Source organism: Cavia porcellus, unplaced genomic scaffold (genome assembly GCF_034190915.1).
Source record: "Cavia porcellus strain 051 isolate PalLab524CR breed Dunkin Hartley unplaced genomic scaffold, mCavPor4.1 scaffold_8, whole genome shotgun sequence".
Lineage (NCBI taxonomy): Eukaryota > Metazoa > Chordata > Mammalia > Rodentia > Caviidae > Cavia > Cavia porcellus.
Genome location: NW_026947491.1, coordinates 27,069,234 through 27,088,972, shown reverse-complemented (window position 1 = coordinate 27,088,972; position 19,739 = coordinate 27,069,234). Strand labels below are relative to the sequence as shown.

The following is a 19,739-nucleotide window of genomic DNA, read 5'->3' as shown; positions in this document are numbered from 1 at the left end:
CTGTAGTCTGAGCATCTATTAAGATAACAGCATGCAATATAGCAAATATGGGGATTTTCTTCTGTCTTGTTTTTGAAATCCAATATTTTTCTCACTGACTGGTTTTGTTCTGATTTATTGTTTTGTTTTATTTAATGTTCTGTTTTGATCGGTTGTATTCTGTTGCATTTTATTTGATTTTACTATGTCTGATGGAATGGACAACTATTGTAAAGATAACAAGATATATTATGGTGCCATTGTTGATTTTCTATTATCCTGTTTTGAAGTTCTGTAGCCACTTTCACTGTTTTGTTTTGATTGGCTTTATTCTGTTTATTTTGTTAGGCTTTATTCTCTTTAAAATAAAAAAAAGTCACAAATAATTATGAGATACCACGTGATTTTTTTTTTTTTTTGTCTTTTTCCTTTTTATCGGTACCAGGGATTGAACTCATGACTGCCTGATTGCAAGGAAGGCAGGCGCTTATGCTACTGAGCTAAATCCCCAGCCCCCCACGTGATGTTTTGATATACATATATATTATATAATTGTTATGGATTAAAAACTGATGGACAATTTAACAATAGCTGAATTGAATCAGCATGGCGCTGAGTATAGATGGCCCACCTGAAGAAAGTTGCCAGCATAACTAGGGACATGGAGAGGAAGAGCATAGCATTATGGGTTCTCCTAAGTGTTGCTATTGTTTGGAGCCATTGCTTCTTCTGGAGAAGCCTGTCATGGTTAGCTTCCCAGATATGAATTCATAAGAGGACCTCAGGACCTTTTTGCTGAGAATGCCTGTGGTTCACTTTGGGGGAGCTCTGACCCTTACTTAGAGCATTTCCTCCTGGCTCTGGAGGGGAAGATGTGTGCTGTTTAATCTCTGACAGAAGTTGTCATGCTGGCTTCCTGATATGTACTCAACTGTTCTTATTGTTGGAGGAGCTCGGGACCGGATTGTCACTGAGGATGGCTGTGGTACTTTTCAGGAGAGCCTTAGACCCTATTTTGAGCATTGCCTCTTGGCTCATACTAATGGCAAAGATCCTTCATCCTGCTGGCATAGACTATCAAATTTTGCCACTGACCTTTGGGTCTTTTCAGATCCATAAAATAGACTCATATGAGCCAATGTTGTGGGTTTTAGGCCTCCAGTTGAATTCGTGGGAGGCATTGTCATGGGTTCCAGTTGGACTCATGCAGGACATTTCTGTGGGATCTAGGCCCTCGGCTGGATTTCCTGGGTCTGAGATGTGTGAGATAAGGGGAACTTGTCTCAAAATAAAAAATAATAGCTCAGTGTGAAGGCTGCGGGTTCAAACTCCAATATGGTGTGGGGGGGTCCACCCAATCTGCCAAATACAGGGAATGTAAACTGTAAGATATACAGGTATTCATTCTAGTATAATTTCAACACAAGTGTTAGGTTTTTTAGCGTGGTAGAGAAACAAAGGCAGGAAAGAAAAAAGGCCTTTATTGCAGGCACAGGAGGGCTGCAGAAGAGTGCAAGGTCCCTCTGAGGCAGACAGAGAAGCCAGAGGGCTTCTATTAGGTTTGACAGGAGGTGGAGTTTGAAGGAGCAGGCAGAGTGACATAGTAACAACTGATTGGGGAGACACTGGTGTGTGTACAAAAAGCAGGAAATTCAATTCAGGCTTGGAAGAGTAACATGGAAATCAGTGTTGGAGGGACATGCTACCGTTTTAGGGTTCAGTGCCATGTTAGGCAGGTGCCACACTGGGCCTGACTGAGTTTCACATAGGCAGAACCCATTTTTCTCATCTTTTGGTTGTTAGGGGCAATGACCCTCTTAGACTGATTCCTGCTGAATGAGGGTGCTGAGACAGTTACTGTAGGGGCTGGCGTGGTTGCCTGGATGATGGTTGATGCCCATATAGAAGCTGGTGCCAGGAGTGTCAGCCAGGACAAGAAGCTCTGTGGTGGTGAAGAAATGTCCAGTCCTGGACTGAAGAAATGTCCAAAATATTTAGACACAGGACGCTATGAGTAACAAAAAAAGAATGGTGATGAAAAGACCTAAAATGGAGTGTCTCAGTTACTTTTTACTTGTCACTGAGACAAAATACATGATGCCCAAAGTTGGGAAAGGAAAGGTTTATTTCTTACAGTTTTGGGGGTGAGTCCTAGCTATCTGACCTTTGATGAGGCTATCTGAGCTTTGGTGGGACACCCTATATCTTCGGCCTGAAAGACAGTTAAAAAGAAAAGTCATATGTTGTATAGCAAGGGCGTAAGATGGGGAACAGAGAGGAAGGTCATCCATGTATTGGAGGAGGGTGCTGTGTTTGAGAATGACAGTCATGAGATCAACAGTCCCTAAAGCCTTGGGGTAGGACTGTCCACGTGAGCTGTGTAGACTGGTGGGTGTCAGGGTCTGTCCATGTGCAAGCAAAGAGATCTTGCAATCAGGGTATAAAGGGATAGTGAAAAATGCATCTTTAAGATCCAACACAGAGGGGGCTCGAGGTTTAGCTCAGCAGCATAAGCGCCTGCCTTGCAAGCAGGCAGTCGTGAATTCGATCCCCAGTACCAATAAAAAAGAAAAAGACAAAAAAAAAAAAGATCCAACACAGAAAAGTGGGAGGTAGATAGGAGAATATAAGACAGTATAGTGTAAGGGTTTGGCACCACTGTGTGAATTAGCATCTCTGCATTGTTAATAGCTCTGAGGCCTTGAACTAAGCAGTAGAAACCATTGGACTTGAGTATAGGGAGAATAGGGGTATTGTAGGCTAGTGGATGACCTTAAGAAAACCATTGGTTAACCAACAATTAATTATAGTGTTAAGTCCTTTTTGGTGTTTAGGGGCTACTGAGTATTGGGGGAACACAGGGAAAGATCAAAGGGTCTTTGATCAAAGGGTCTTTGAGGCAGACCAACACTGGAGTGGTGTAGGTGACCTGAGTAGGGTTGGAAGTACACCAGACTGCAGGGTCAAAACGGGAAAGAGGAAGGAGAGGAGTGGAGGTGGTGGTGCATAACAGCTGGGTCTGAAGTATAAGGGTTGTGGGGAGCAGGAAAGTGCAAGAAAAATTGAGATTGTCAGGTGGGAGGCTTGGCATTATGGAGCGGGCCAAAAGAGCAGGGCCACCCTGCATGCCTGAATGAGGAAGGGACATGTCCTGAAAGCAACAAGGGCCCGTATACTTGCCAGTACAGTAGCAGAAACTGTCTAGATCATGAAGGGTATTGTAATCAAAGCTGACCCCCTCTGGCAAGTGTGATGGGCGTTATTGAGCTTATACTGGGCTCAAACCATCTGGAAGTAAAAGATTTGTCATTTTGGTTTAAGATCTAGGGTGAGACACCCAAATGCAATGGGTTTTGGGGGTTGACAAGGAATATTTCCCACTGTGACTCAATCAAAGGTGAGCGGAAGGCTACAAAATCTGAGAGGCCACAAAAGCCGAGTCACAGTCCCTCGGAGAGTTGCCACCCTTCTTAGGATTGTGTGAGCAAGAGAAATCCCCAACACCGGCACTTGACAGTCATCACAAAGGGAATAGTGGAGGGTCCCAAATGATGTGGTTCTGAATCCTGACATGCATCCATGATTTATGAGACAGGAACCTGTCTCACCTGGAGCAAGAGGTGGCTCACCTGTAAGCACTGAGGTGAGTTGGTTTTGGATGGAGGCTAGTAATGACAGCAGCAGAGAGAAGAGAAAGAGGAAAAAGAGAGTAAGAGAAAGCAGAGAGGTGGCTCACTGATGGGGGAGCTCAAACCAGAGGCAGCCCCAGGAGCCACTCACCTTGTTGATCCAAGACATGGCACCAAAAATGTTACTTTTAATGGGGGGGCATGGTAGAGAAAAAAAGACAGAAAAGGAAAAAGGCCTTTATTCCAGGCACAGAAGGGCTGCAGAAGACTGCAAGATCGCTTTGAGGCAGACAGAGAAGCTGTTGGGCTTTTATTAGGTTTGACAGGGGTGAAGTTTGGAGAGGGCACAGAATGACGTAATGATAGCTGATTGGGGAGATGCTGGCATGAGCATGAAAAGCAGGAAATTCAATTCAGGCTTGGAAGAAGAACACAGAAGCCAGTATTGGAGGGACATGTTGCCATGTTAGGGTCCAGAGTCATGTTGGACAGGTACCATGCTGGGCCTGACAGTGTCTCATACAGGCAGAACCCATCAATCAGCATAGCAATTAAATGCAAAATTCCAGGTTCCCATAGAACCCAACCTGAAAATTGTTATATACTAAATACTATATAGTACTATACTATGAGACTTTTGCTGTTACTGACTGTACTTTTAATGTGACTGACTGTATCTCCTAGCTGTCACACTACAGTGTTTCCTGGAACACAATGGTAGTGAAATCCAGCAGCTGATGGGGTGGATATAGTGGGTTTTAAATAAAATAGATTGACTATATTAAGCCTGGGTAATAGAGGCATACAGGATCATTTTGTTACTCTTTTTATTTCATGTACATTTAGAAATTTCCATAACAAAACCTTTAGAAAAATTTCCATATTTAGTCAATGTCTAGAGCCTCTGTCTGCCATTCAAAAACAGAAACAAAATAACAATTGTAAATTGTTTTCACTTCCTTTAGCATGGCTTTCATTGAAAGGGTTTTGTCCAGTTATGTGTTTCAAGATGAATATAGAAAGCAGCATGTATTTAATCTTTCTCCTTTACCCAACTTCTAGGTACCTTCTCTACTCCCCCACTCACATGATGACAGTAAATAATTCCATCTAATTTTGCCTCAACACTCAGCCACTGTCAAATTAATTGCTACCTTTGTGTTGCTGCTGCCTGCTGGGAGCCAGTGAGAATATTTTTAAAAGCCTCACAAGTCAGACAATGCTTTAGCATCTATAAATTCACTATTAATTTAGGAAGCTCTCCACTTTTTGGTAACATTTAAGCTAAAAATTTGAAGTTCTGGCATTGAGTTAATTCTTGATGATAATGCGAACATATGTTGCCTTAGAGAAGTCTCCAGATCTCCATTTTTACCCACTGGAGTTGAGAAGGAAAGAAAAGAGAAGCTTTGCAATACTTTCCAATTTCTAGCTATGAATTCTACAGGATGTATAACCCAAGGAAGAGATCCCTACCTCTCTTCCTTAGCAATCGTTGGTGGGGAATGGATTCTGTTTATAACAACCTCAAATGGAACCAGGCATGGTGACGCATGTCTGTAATCCCTGCACTTGAGAGGCTGAGCCAGGAGGATGGTTGTGAGTTCAATAACAGCCTGAATACAAAGTGAGCTCAAGGCCAGCCTCAACTGCATAGCAACACCTTTTCTCAAGAAGACAAATAAATAAATAAATAAATAAACTCTAATGGGTTTGTAGAAGGGAAATTCAAGGAAGATTTTAGTGGGCATGGTAAGCTCGAATTTTATGTTAATTTAACATTTTGATTTCTTTACTCTATGTGTATGTGGTGTTGGACAAATACAGGGCTTTGCACACACTCTGAACTGTATCGCCAAGCCTCATGACTCTTATTTCCTCATTTTATTTACATATTTTTGTAGTACTGGACCTTGAGCCCAAGAGTGGTTCGCCTCTGAGGTATATCCCAAGCCGTTGTGAATATACGTGTGTGTGAACATTTCAAGACAGGGTCTCACTAAGTTTCAAGTGGGTTTGAACTTGCAATCCTCCTTCCTCAGCCTCCGTGAGTGCTAGGATTACAGGAATGTGACACTATGTCTGGCTTGACTCATTTTTGCAGGGGTTCCTTTTCTTTAAATTTACTTATTTACTTTAGTTGATGAAAATCAATTTTTTTCTTTCTTTCGATGGTGCTGAGGATTGAACTCAAGGCTTTATGCATGCTAGGCAAACACTGTACCACGAAGCTACATCCTCAGACCCCTGGCTTGGCTCATTTTAAAGGCCAAAATACATTGTTCTTTTTGTGGCTTTTTTTTGTAATCTAGTTTATCATATTTCTAATTAGGATTTAATCAGAAAGAGCCATACTCTTTAATTTAATGATATTCATTAATGTTAAGGAAATCAGACAAAGATATGTGAAAGCTGTTCAACTTTCTCCAGTCTTCTCAACCTATTATTTACTAATGGAAGAAAAAAATTAAAGTGTGTAATTTGAATTATAGCTTACCTTTGATAGTAAGATTTCCTGTTTGAAAAATATACTTACCCCAACTTCAGACCTACAGTGTCAAATTAAATTGAGATTACATTTTTTGTGAGGAGTCATTATTTGCAAGTCAACTTCTCTAGGGAGCTTGGTGTTTTATCTTGTAGGCTTAGGTAGTACAGAACTTTCTGAAGTGATAACAAGTTGCTTGTAGTTTAAGCACAGAGGAGCTAAATGCAGAGACACAACATCATTTTATCAACCTTACACCTTGAAGAAATGGTACTGGAGATCTGAAAGGCTACTGACATTCACTCGGGAGAGATAAATGCTCTCTCTGATCTGAGTTAATAACATGTATATCCAGAATTACACCGCCTCTCTTGCCTTGAATTCTGTTCCTTTAAATAGGCACCCACCAGATTATAATTTCTACTTGTTTGACGGCAGCTGGAATCGGATCACAACAGGCAGTGCTGGAAGGAACAACTGTTCGGAGCAGAACAATGGAACTGGCTTCACTCCCAGCTTCTTTCTTGCCACCTTTAATTATCCCTCGACTCTGACGCTAGAAACAGTCAGGGGAGAAGAATTCTGCAAGGGGGTGGGGACAAGAGTTTATAGTTTTCCTAAAACAAAATGAGGCACTTTCCAGACTGTCCCCCCAAGTTATTATATAAGCTCACACTGCTCCAGGGAAATGGCGCCCTGGCAGGACACTGCTGAGGAGCTGCAGCAGGTAAACACCCTGAAACCTCCCTCTAAACCTCCAGGCCTGATTCAGTGATGGGATCGTGGCTAAATAGCTGAGCTTAAAATAACCGCTTCATGCATAGTCATATTGATCATGACTGAAGAGCACTGCGCAGCCGCCTCCTATTTTTAGTGTAGTGAACTTCTTTGCAGGAGCTGAGGGATGCGTTTACTTGGTCTTCTGACCCCAAGACTGTGCGCGCCTATGATGTGTGGCTGAGCAGACAGCGAGAACACTTCCTGGCCCGCAGGATTCTTGGTGACACAGGAGGGAAGAGAAGGTGCATGATGTGCTTTGAATGTGCCTTCCAGGATTGGGATTGGAGTCCTGGTTCCCACGGTGATAGCCTCAGTACGAGGTCACAAGGGGGAATGCCTTCTGAGCCCTCACAGGACCAGCCCCAGAGAACTCCAGGGTCTCCTTCCCCGAGGACATGCAAGGACTTGGGCTTGGGCTGGGATCTGGGAAACAGCCTTTGCAGGTCCCCAGTCCATCTGGCCCCCAGCCCTGACTTCCCAGTCTCTGGACTGGTATTTTGTTGTAGCAGCCCAAAAAGCTTAAGACAATACAACTACCTGAAATACTTTAAAATGAGTAATGAAACGTGAGGGACTAAATCACGAGGCCTCTAAATTCAAAAAAGGAAAGAATAGAATGAGTGAGATTTCTGTGATTTAAAAGAGATGTTAGCTGCATGTGGTGGCACAGGCCTGTAATCCCAGCACTTTGGGAGGCTGAGGCAGGAGAACTAAAAGTTCAAGTCCAGCTTGGGCAAGTTGGCAACATAGTGAGGCCCTGTGCCAAAATAAAAAATTAAAAAGGGCTGAGGATGTAGTCAGTGAAGGGCTCCAGGTTCAACTTTCAGAACTGCTAAAAGTAACTAAATAAATAATACAGTGAGTTTTCCAATGACCCAAGCCGAGAGGTTGTTTGTTTTTGTTTTGTTTCCTCAGAGCACTGACAAGATTGGTTTTATAGCAGGAAAGGTCTGATAAAAGCATAAACAAAAGCAAAAATCAGATTGGTCATCTTAAAGTTACTTTTCTTATAGTGCCCAGAGCAGTGACAGAATACTAGGAAAATAGTTAATTGGTTAGCTCTAGGTTACTGGACTGTGTTTGGTACTAGGTCGGACTCAGGGCCACAGTACTGACCTTTATAGTTCCGGGCCTTTTTTGTTTTTTGAGACAAGGTCTTGCTAGTTGTTAAGCTGCCCTGGCTAGGCTTGAACATCCAGTCCTCCTGCTTCAGCCTCTAGGATAGCTGGGATAACAGGTACATGCCACCATGCCCTACTTTTATATTCTTATAGTCTTGGTTTTCATTTTTGCCTAGGTTAACTAAATGATTTGATTTCAGCCTGGTGACACTGAAATTTAGTGTGTGAGACTTCATTAGAGTTTCTAGAACTGGTCAGTTGGGGCATATATAGGAGCTTAGTTGAATGGGTGCCAATGATTTTTATTTAATAATAGTTATTTATACTTTTGAGAAAATTTTGGATTTACATATATGTTTGTACTATGCCTTACACCTTTGGTTTTTATTTATTGACATATCCCTGGAACACTGCCTGATATATAGCATGCTTTAATAGGAAATGTTGACTAGTGAATACTTGCATGTATGAGTATATGTGTAGTCTCTTGAAATAGTACCAAGGGAAGCCATTATAACAGTCATGAGTTTGAGTTATTTATGTAAGAATAACCATGATTTACAAAATAGGTCATGCTTCTTCACAGAAAAATGCATACTTAAAAAAAGGAAGATTTTGAATTACAAAAAGCTATAGATGCTAGCTGACAATTTTTAAAAATACAGCATATGAAAACAAAAAGTAGAAGCCTTAGTGGAATGTGTGGTGTGTGCTGAAGTCCTCTGAGGGGCTTAGACAGTGTGGGGCTGGAGGCCACACCCTGCACCAGCTCACGGCTTCAAAACCTGCCGGTTGAAAACATGAAAGCTGAACAAGAGTTTTAGGAGGTACCAGAGATTGAACCCAGGACCTTTGCACTGAGATAAATCTCCAGCCCTTCTTAAAATTTTTTATTTTGAGACAAGCTTTCACCTACTTGCCCAAGCTAGATTAAAATTTGTGTTCCTCCTGCCTCAACCTCTCAGGGTGCTGGGACTCCAGGTGTGTGCCACCATGCCCAGCTGAACAAGATATCTGTAAGAATATCACTCAGTTCTTGTCAGTCTGTCACAATGAGTAGAATCTTAGGAAGTGTAAAGTTTGAAAAAACAAGATATAGTTAAAAACAGATACAAACCTTTTGGCTTTTTCCTTCTAAGTAGATTTTGAGCTATAATTTAAATGTATTAGGGCTGGGGATTTAGCTCAGTGGCATAAGCACCTGCCTTGCAAGCAGGCGGTCGGGAGTTCAATCCCTGGTACCAATAAAAAAAAATGTATTTTAGGAGCACAGTGCAATGAGTTTTGAAGAATGTGTGAATCTGTCAAAATATCAATGCCCCTCCAGGACAATTCCCAGTGTCTTTTGCATTCCCTGCTCCCTGGCCCCAGGCAAGTGCTTCCTGCCCAGTCTAGAATTTCCTGTAAGTACAATAACACACCACAGAGTCCTTGTGTCTGGCATCTTTTGCTCAGCACATTTTTGACAGTCACGTACCTTTCTGCATGCATCAGGCATTCATTATTCTTTACTGCTGCATAGTATTCTATGGTAGGAACAGAGCACTTTAGCTCTCTCTTCATCTGGTGATAAACTCACAGGTCATGTTCTCAATCCAGAGACAGAAACTGGTAATGTGAGTAGTTAGATTTATTGTAATTGTCAGCTGGTAATGTGAATAATTAGATTTAATATAATTGTCAGCTGGTAAACAGTGGTTAATAACAACAGTGGATGAAAGGGGACCCTGAAGATCTACAAACCATGAAATTACAATGAATGTCTAAATGCTTAAAAGATGTATGACAGTAAAAGACACATTGCTATTAATCTCCCCGAAAACACTCCCCCTCACCTCCCCTTTATGTTTCCCCCACTTCAGCCACATTTCTCCCATTGTTCCTGCCACTTTTTGATGCAGTTCTAGAGTCTTCTTTCACGCATGTCTTTACAAGGTGTGATCAGAACTATGAGGAATACAGCTACCAAGTACCATCCAATAGAAAAGCACGAGCGCGCATCGTCACCCATCTCATTGACAGGGCTGGGACTGTGCAGCTCCTGGCTCTTCCCCACAGCAAAATCACCACAGAAGGAAAGTGTTCCGAGTCTGTTCTGCAGCACAACTAAACACAAAAACCAGGACTTCAGAACTGCTTCAGAAAGTGGCAAGAACAATGGGATAAATGTGACTGAAGTGGGGGAAACCTAAAGGGGATTAATGGCAAAGTGCCTTTTTCTGTAAAGAAATTTTTAAATTTAAACTTTCACCATATGTTTCAATCACACTACACAGAAGATGAGCAAGAGAAGGCCCTTAAGGAACCGAGGGCTTTGCTGAGGAGGCCGTGCCCCTCACCAGATGCCCTTCTGTCCCTCTTTCAGAAGGCACATGGTTGCCCCAGGGCTGTGCAGTCCAGCAGGGAAGACACTCACTGAGGACAGGGGCTGGGCCTGACGTTGCCAGGTGATGCAGTTGGCTTGGCGTCTGTAGGAGCAGCCTGATTGCTTCAGTCAATTTTACATTGCTGTGATGATACTTGAGATGAACCACTTAAAGAAGGAACCAGTCTTTTGGCTCACAGTTTTAAAGGCTCCCATCGCATTTGCTTGTTCCCAAAGTTTGGGTCTGTTCTGAGGCAGGCATCACAGTGGGAGTGTACTGTAGAGCTCACTCTAGGCTCACAGCTCTGGGGATGAGCAAAAAGTGGGGGATAAAGAGGAGGGAAGGAGGTCCCAGGACCCCCAGGGCCTGTCCCCACTGACAGACCTCTCTTCCTCCCTCCTATGGAGTAGAGGGGAGGCTCACCTAGAGGTCTCACCCCTCCCAATGGTACTACACAGCCTCAGGGTAGATTTCAGATCCCAATCTTAACCCTGAAAGCGGAGGGCAAGGTGTGAGCTGGACCTGGCTGAGAACCTTGCTACTAAACCCGTTCTGACAAAAAGAGGAGCTGAGCCGGCAACCCACGGGCAAAAGGCAGAGACTTTTTTTTTGGACAGGATCCTACTAACTTGCCCCGGCTGGCCTTGAACTTATGACTCTCCTGCCTGAGCTTCTAGAGTACTGAAATTACAGGAGTGTGCCCCCGCCCCCACCCCAGTCCCAGATATTTTCATATTAGTGTTTAATCTTGTCACGTGTGACTATTCCTTTGAAAGCTTTAGGAAAGATCATAGGGATTTTGTCTATTTTGATAAGATTTATATATCATAATGGAAAGGGGCCTCTATTTTTTTCATTTTAAAACACTAATGCAGGGTTTACAAGGTCATAAATTAGTTGCTATTCAAATGAACAAAACGTAACATGTCTCCTCACTAAACAGTAAATAAGTTTTCTACCGACAGTCTAAAATAATCACTCTTACTAGTAAAATACTTAGTGTATTTAAGTACTACCCATGTGAGGGGAAGTAATACTCATGTAATAAATGAATATATGTTCATAAACATTTAACACATATTAAAGTTTATTTTCTTGGTAGTATCAACAATCTGTTACCTAGACTTCCCCCCACCACATGAAAGGTACGGAGTATTGAATTTGGTGGCTTCAATTTGCAAATCATTCTGCCTCAGCTTCGGTAGTACTTGAGATTACAGGCACGCACACCTTCTCTCAGATCATATTACGACCCTCCTCTCATTCCCTCAGATACACTCCGAAGTGAGGGGCAGGTGGGCCCAGGCTAACTAAAGAGCACCATTTCCGCCCCGTGGGGCTCACAGCGCAGGTAGGTGACAGAAAAATCAGCAGTGTGGCCAAGGCAAAGTGCAGACAGGCTTCAAGAGGAGCCAAAGGTCGACCGCTAAACTGAGACTCGCCCAGATTTCTTGATTATTCCGACTTGGCAAAAACAGAGGGAGCAAGCGGCGATGCCCGCTTCCGCGGCGGCGTGCGGTGTAAACACCCCAGGAAGGCGGCGCGCACCCCACCAGAGGCGCAGTCCAACCCGCAGGTGTGCCTCGCGCGCGCGCCAGGGGTGTTCACGGTGTGCGCGCCGGGAACTACGGCCTGGGGGCGCCGGCCGAGCGCCCTGGGAGGGCGTCGCTCTGGAGTCCCAGCTCCCAGCGGACCCGGAGTCTGCACCCTTGTCACAACGCCCAGACAAGGAACGGGCGCTGCGAACTGGAACAGCTCCCGGACCGGGACCCTGAATGAGGAGAGCGCCCATCACGGTGCCGCTCCGCGCGCGGTGGCGGCGGCCTCAGGGCGCCCTGCCCTCTACGCCTCCGCTCCTCGACAAGGGAGAGCTAGCAGGCCGTGGTGGGGTCGCCCCGCGGCAGCGGCAGCGGTAGCGGGCGCGCCTCAGAGCCGTGCGCGTCCCCGCGCGCGCCGCCGCCGCACCGCGCGCGCTCAGCTGACCGGCTGGCGCCGGCCGCGGCCCGACCTCCCCCGCGGCCCGACCTCCCCCGTGACACGCCCCCCGCTCCTCAGCGGGCGCGCAGCGCGACCGGGACCCGCGGCGGCTCCGGCCATGGGCGCGCCGGGGCGGTGCTAGGCCGGCGCGGGCGGCGGGAGCGGTGCGGCGCCTTAGCGCCTCAGCCTCGCGAGCTCTTCCCCGGCGGCGGCATGAGCGCGAGCGGCGCGGCGCCCAGTCCGGGCTCCTCCCCGGCAGCCTGCCGCTTCGCGCATTACTTCGTGCTGTGCGGCGTCGACGCGGACAGCGGGCTGGAGCCCGACGAGCTGGCGGGTAAGGCCGGGCGCGCGGCGGCGCCTGGACTTTGTTGTCGCTCGGCGCGGGGCGCGCTCAGAGCCCTAGCTTTCTCCGCGTGGCCGGGCGGGCGGCCCAAGCGACCCTGCCGCGGCCCAGGGCCGGGCCTCGGCGACCATGGCTCCTGGAACGTGCGCTTTCAGGCCCGGCCCGGCCGGCGGTCGGTCGCCCTGGCTGGGCTTGACCCGGGCAGCTTCGGTCCGCGAGGACTGCCGACCCCTTTGGGGAGCCCAGTCGCCTGGGCGGCGTCACGGGGACTGGCGGGGTTTCTGGCGCTTTGTGGACGCTGCCCGCCCGGCCCTGGTACAGAAGCGGGCATCACCGCCGCACTCGAGCCCGTGCGCCCCCACCAGAGCTTCTGGAGAGGGGCTCGGTCCCCGCGGGGCTCCCGGTGGCGCAGTGCGGGGTGCGCTGGAGCGCGGCGCGGGGCAGGGTGCGCGGAGGCCGGGGAGCCGGTTTCTGCCATGGCTTTCGCCGTTTCTTTTTCCTCGCCTTCCTCCTGCGAGCTGAGTCTTGATTTTTTTTTTTTTTTTTTTTTTTTTGTTAAATGGTGAGACAAGTGACATCTATCGCCTGAACTTTTATCTGTGTCAGCGCTTAACACTTAGGTCATAGGCTTTCAGGACAGCTTTCTTTGGAAATGCCATTCCTATTGATTGCACCAGTGTGGATATTTTTTTCCTTTTGGGAGGAGGAATGGAAGAATGCATTAAATAATGAATGATAGTAAACAAAACCGTTTAGCCTTAAAACCCTGTGCCTGACATCCTATATCTTTAGCGAAGTATTTTTAAGTTAGCCTCAGAGCTAAACATTTTTCCAAAAAAACTCTTTTTAAAAAGTCTAGTTTTAGTTTAAAAATGTATGGAAAAGATGGATAATAGAGTAATAGGCTTTTCCTGTATGTGTAATTATGTAATCATACTGTTTCTTTATCTGAGATTTCCTGTACCTGTTAAAAATGGCTTTGTTAAGGGATTTGAATTACAAAAAAAGGGTCTGCAGGATTTGGAGCGATTCTGCGGTGGGAGCTGGTGAAAGAACTACTTACTTTTCTAGGATCCCTTCTTCTAAACAACCCTCAGTGTTTAGAAGGGTCACTTGGAGGACTCCTGTGGGTGTTGACAAGTGACAAAAGAAAGCCTTTCTTATTTCTGTTTTCCCTTGAACTCTAAACTGTCTCGTAAGTGTGACCTGGGACTCGACTCTATTTTATTTGTAAAACTGGGAATAGAAGCACAGGCTTTCAGTCCGTTTTAGTTTTTAATTTTGAGAAAGGATCTCACTGTCATTGAGTTCCTCAGGGTTATCTTAAACTTGTAATCTTCCTGCTTTAGCTTCCCAGAGTGCTAGGGCTACAGAATGTGTGCCACCATGCCCAGGTTACCTGGTACACTCTAGGCACAGTACAAAGGGCTTAACAAAACTAAACAGTAAAACATTCCATTTTAATGCACTTTTGAACTTTCTTATTAAAAAAAAAAAAAAAACAAAAAACCTGAATGGAAGAAAAGCATTATCTGAGGAAGAAACGAGTACAAAGTTTCTAGAACTGACAAAACCAAGAAGATTTTTTTTTTTTAAAGACAAACTGTGATTTCTCTTGTTACAATACAGTAGGAATGTGATTATGTGGAATTTCTGCTCTTAGTATTTGGTGTATTCAGGAAATAATATATGTTAACTGGTAAGATTTCAGTATATTTATTTAATGAAAAGATTTTGGATATCAGTCAATGTGTTCCAGGCAGTTCTGAAACTCACTATGTATCCTAGGCTGGCCTTGAACTCTTTTATTAAAGAGTCTTCCAGAGTACTGGAATTAAAAGTGTTCATCACCACACACGGCTCAACAAATAGTCTTGAAAGCCTGTGTGTAATTTGTATTCTAGGCATTGGAAATGACTGTGAGCAAAGCATTTGAAAATTAGGGAGCTTACATTCTAGTGAAAAGAAATAAGGAAAAGATAGTTTGCCAGATATTAGTGCTGTGAAGAGGAATAGCTTCAGAAAAAGGAGTCCAGAATGGTGGCAGCAAGATGCAGGCCATAGAACATGCTGGGGATTATTAACCCCAGGGCCTCTCCTGTGCTGGTGCTCTCCACTAAGTGCCATTCCTTCCAGTGTGAGATTTTGTGTGTGAAGGTTGGGAAAGGCCTGCCAGAGAAGGAAGTAAGGAAGCAAGCCTTGTGGATTGCCTGGGGCAGCGGTGGTGAGCCTTTTAGATCTTTGAGTGATACAAACTACCTGCTGTGGCACATGTGTCATGGGTTCGCCATCACCGGTCTCTGGCCTCATAGACAGTTTTTAGCCTTTTCTTTGGAGATGGGAAGCTCCTGGAAGGCCTTCCACAGAGTACTGATGAGATCTGATGTTTCCTGTGGTAGGACCCTGGGGCTGCGCATTGAGTGGAGGAGTCAGGGCCTGGGTGGGAAACTGCCTCACTGTTTGAGGTGAGAGGCGCTGAAGTTCTAGGTGGTGCATCTGGAAGGGCCCGCCAACAGAACTTGCTGATGAATTGTGTGAATCCATATTATTGTATCAGTATAGTATAGTCATACTCAGAAAATGATCAAAGATGACTGCAAGGTTTTTGGCTGCAACAGATCGGAGCATCTCTACTGAAATAGGACTAATGGAGATGCAGGCAGGAGATTAATTCAGTTTTGGATATGTTAAGTTTGAAGTTCCTATTAGACTTTCAAATGGAGATGTTGGATAGAGAAGACATCTTCTGAGGGAGAGGTTTAGACTTGACAAATTTATTTTATTTATTTATTTTAAAATTTATTTTGGGGCTGGGGATTTAGCTCAGCGGCATAAGCACCTGCCTTGTAAGCAGGCAGTCATGAGTTCGATCCCCGGTACCGATAAAAAGGAAAAAGACAAAAAAAAAATTTTTTTTATTTTGGCTGGGAATTGAACTTGGGACCTTGTGCAGGCATTGTGCCACTGAGCTGTATTCCTGGCCCTGTAGACATAAACTGAAAACCATGAAATTGGATGGAATCACTTAGAAAGTGAGTGTGGATAGAAAGATTTGAGTCCAGGGTTGAATGAACTCTAGTGTGTGTCTGTAGAAGATGGAGGGAAGTTAAGGGGTGTGGACAGTGTAAGGAGGAAAGTGGGAATGTGGGGTCATGTTCTCACCTAGCCCTCCTTTTCATTTTTCTTAGGCCTACATGTGGTAATGTATGTGTTCATCTGGGCTGTGACAGAACATGGGAGACAGGGTACATCAGGGATCAGTACAGCTCATTTATGTAAGTTTCGGAAGGTGAGGGTGATGTAAGGGTGGCCTTACTGTTAGGTCTTAGGTCAGGCCACTTAGTGGATGGTTTCGAATGGGTAGGAACACTTGCACAAGAGCAAATGCTGAGACAGGAAGCCAGGGAGATGTAGGGGTGAGGCATGGTGGCTTATTCGGTTACTCCTGCTGTAACTGACCCAACCAACCCTGGCCTGAGGGAACTGTCTCAGTCCTCCCCAAGGCAGCATCTCCTTGACCTCATTACCTCAGTGACCCACACCTCTTAGATTGCACCACCTCTCACTGTCACAGGGATGCTCAGGCTTACATGCCCTGTGGGGGACAGACTGCAGACAGCACTGAGTCAGGTGAGCTACTCAGGAGGTTGGTTCTATTTTGCCACATTGATTTGAAACTTGGTAATGATGGAATTTTATTGTGTTTTTCTGGAATTGATCTCTTTATCTTATTATTTATTAGGAAGTTGTTGCCCTGCCTTTAGTTGTCTTGACTTCTGTTAAACATAGATGTTAGCTAGGTGTCATGGTGCAAGCCTGCAGTCCCAGCATTGGGGGGGCTGAGGTGGGAGGATCATGGCTAGGCTACATAGTGAAGCCTTCTCTCAAAAAACCAAACCAAACCAAAAAAACAAAGACATAATTTTGCTGAATAGGTTTTTTGTTTGTTTGTTTTTTGAGACAGGGTGTCACTGTGTAGTTCAGGCCTGGCCTCAAACTCACAGCAATTCTCTTGCCTCAGTTTCCCCACTCCTGAGAATACAGGCATGTGTCATGATGACCCACTAGACTTTTTCTTAACATACATGTTTCTGAAATTCTACAGGTAGTGACACATTGCAATCAAGTTAAGGATAGATATCATCAAGTAGTAATTAAATGGACCAAAACCTTGTGATAAAAGTTATGGAGACTTCTGTAGTGTTTTTAGATACTCTTTTCATTAACACCTAGCTTTAACAACTGTGGAAAAGACCTTTTAGATCTGTGCCTCTCCCTTTCTTCAGCACTGGGGATTGAACCCAGGGTCTTTGCACTAAACTATGTTCCTAACCCTTTTTAAATTTTTATTTTGAGACAATGTTGTGCTAATATAGTATGTTGCACAGGCTGGTCTCAAACTTTTCTGCGTCAGCCTCCCAGAGTTGGAAGTAAAGCATGTACCACTGTGATCGATGTAGAGTGTCGTTACTTTTCCCATTCCTGATACAGTGTTTGGTAAATAAGTGAGGGTATGGGGGAAATGGATGTGCAGCTCAGTGGCATAGTGCTTGCCTTGCATGTGGAAGACCCTGGATTTGATCCTCAGTGCTGCACATGGGCATATGTGACCAAATATGTTTACAAGAGTCTAGAACATACATATATTCTCGTATGTATGTAGTATGGGGTGTGTGTGTGTGTGTGTGTGTGAGAGTGTTCTGGAGGTGGGGCCAGGGTGTCCTGTGTGCTAAGCAAGTGTCACATCTCCAACCCTAGAATATATCCTTTTAAGTGTTTTCACGGTGGTTTGGATTCAGTCCTGAAAGCTGTGGAAGTCTGACCAGTGAGATCTCTAGCACAGACCTTTGTTTGGAGCTCTTCCTTGGTCTCTGTTTTTAGCTTTGGTTGGGTTGGTTGTTGTTTCCAAAAGACTTTAGAGGCAGTGGAGATCATCCTCCAAACTCATGTATAAAATTTAGTTGAGGTAGAGTTTCATGTCACAGTATTTCTGGAAGGAACCTTAGACAGCACGTAAGGTGATGAAACTGAGACTGAGAGATTAAGGGCCTTCTCAGATAGTTTAGTGGTTTAGTAGCCTCCTGCCTAGTGCCCGGTAGTTACCTTATTCAAGCTTCAGAAAAAGATGAGCTTGCTGTAAGTCAAGCATTTCAGTAGGCTGAACATCATACAAAAGATTGTACTAAAAGCTGTCTTTCAAGACAGCAGCCAGGTGTGCAGCGATGCTGTGGTGGGAGCTGTTTTGGTCTAATCACTGATGGGAGTGTCCCAATTGGCCTTACTAAGACTGGGGTGTGGCCAGGTTGGAGAGCACTTGACACGCACGTGAGGCCCCTGAGTGATTTGGTTGATCTAGTTGGCTCACAGTAGATTACAATTGAGATTTTTTTGTTTGTTTTGTTTTTGTTTTTTTGAGAGGGGGTTCTCACTATACATTTCGGGCTGGCCTTGAACCCACTATGCAGCCTCGCAGTGATCCTTTCACTTTATCTTCCTGAGTGCTGGGATTGCAGGCATGTGCCACCACACGTGGCTGTGATTGAGATTTTGAAGGGTTTAAGTTGGTTACTGAAGACTGGGAAAAGAGCTCAGCTTCCATTCTAACGAGGCCAAAAGTGATTTAAGATCTAGTTGCTGTAATATAATGCTAAATGTTTTTAAAAGTCAACCGAGTTGAGTTAAAACTTATTATTGTGAAATCCGTGCAGTAGAGAGCTAGCTCTGCTCCTTAGTGTAACCAGGGCTCAGCTGCATGGCTGTGTTGCTAGTGCAGCACACAGGCACAGAGAGCCCAGAAGGCTGGAGTTGGGAAAGGAGACAATAGTAGGAAAAAGGAAAAGGAGAAGGATACAAAGAGGTGGGAGGAATACAGATTATGCTGAGTATTAAGGTAGACCACTCTGAAATTCTTGAGTGTAACTTTTTGTGCTTGTATTTCTACTGCTGGCCACAGCCACTCTTTGTTAATGAAAGTAAGTATCTAGAATTCAGTGCATCACTAGTTACAATTTACATGGAGGTCACTTGGAAGAAAGCATTTCCCTCTTCTCCAGTTTAACGCAGGTTATGGAATTTGGATCCCACTAACTCCTTTAGTTTTTGTATTAGGGAGGCAACCCACTATTCACCAAAGTGATTCTGAACCAAAACAAACAAAAAAAAAAGTGACTCTGAATCTTTTATACCTGAGCATGATCTCAAGCTGTAACCATTTGCCTACAAGATCGTCAAGGTTTTCTTTCTTTATAGCTGAGTAGTTTCAGGTTAGGGAATTTACAAGCATGAAGGTGCCTGAGGAAGTACCAACTGCCCAGGTCCTTAACCTTCTCATTTATTAATGACCTAAGCTTTAGTTTTGGTGAGGCCATAACTTATTACATCTTGGATTATTCATTATTATGTATTTACAGAATGCAAGGTTGTACAACATACAGGTGACAGTCACTGTTCTGTTAGAATCTACAGTGAAATAGTAATGATAACATAACATCCATGTGCTTCCCACATACCTGACACAGTGATGATGAAACATTTTATAGTCAGTTGCTTCATTTAATTCTGACAGTGCCTTTAGGACATCTGTTTCATGGACAAGGAAACTCAGGCCGCAGAGTTGGAAGTTCTTTACTCAGATTTATATGATAAGTGAGAGCTAGATTGAAAGTCTGATGTAATCCATCCATTCCCATACGACTACACGTGATTCTTCCTCTTTTTCCCCTTTGAGACAGGGTCACATTAAAATTGCTTACATGCCCAGGTGGGTCTCAAACTTGGTGTCCTTTGCCTCAGCCTCACAAGAGTACTAGGATTTTAGATGTATGCCACCATCCTGGCTGTGTGTGTAACTGAGAGTGAACCTAGGGGCTTTGCACTGAGTTGTGTCTCCAACCCTTTGTAAAATTTCTATTTTGAGACAGGGTCTTGCTGAATTGCTCAGACTGGGCTTGAACTTGTGATCCTGTTGCCTCAGCCTTCCAGAGTGTTGAGGTTATAGGCATATACCACAGAACTGGGTCAACATGCTCTGTTTCTTTTCTTGCTCTCTCTCTCTCC

General features: G+C 44.6%; 1 protein-coding gene across 5 annotated transcripts in view; it reads left to right on the top strand.

Moving 5' to 3' along the window:
• The first annotated feature begins 6,793 nt into the window (after positions 1 to 6,793).
• Positions 6,794 to 19,739, top strand: part of Dennd5b (DENN domain containing 5B) — a 172,460-nt gene continuing 159,514 nt past the window's right edge. For 3 of the 5 annotated variants that reach the window (XR_010049189.1, XM_063254509.1, XM_063254508.1), the window contains exon 1: positions 12,419 to 12,674. Coding sequence is in view for 2 of the 5 variants with exons in the window: in XM_063254509.1 (XP_063110579.1) it covers positions 12,554 to 12,674 (121 nt within the window). In the remaining 3 variants the exon portion in view is untranslated. Of the gene's footprint in view, positions 6,824 to 12,418; positions 12,675 to 19,739 lie in introns of those variants that run through there. The other 2 variants (XM_063254510.1, XM_063254511.1) reach the window with 2 other exon arrangements.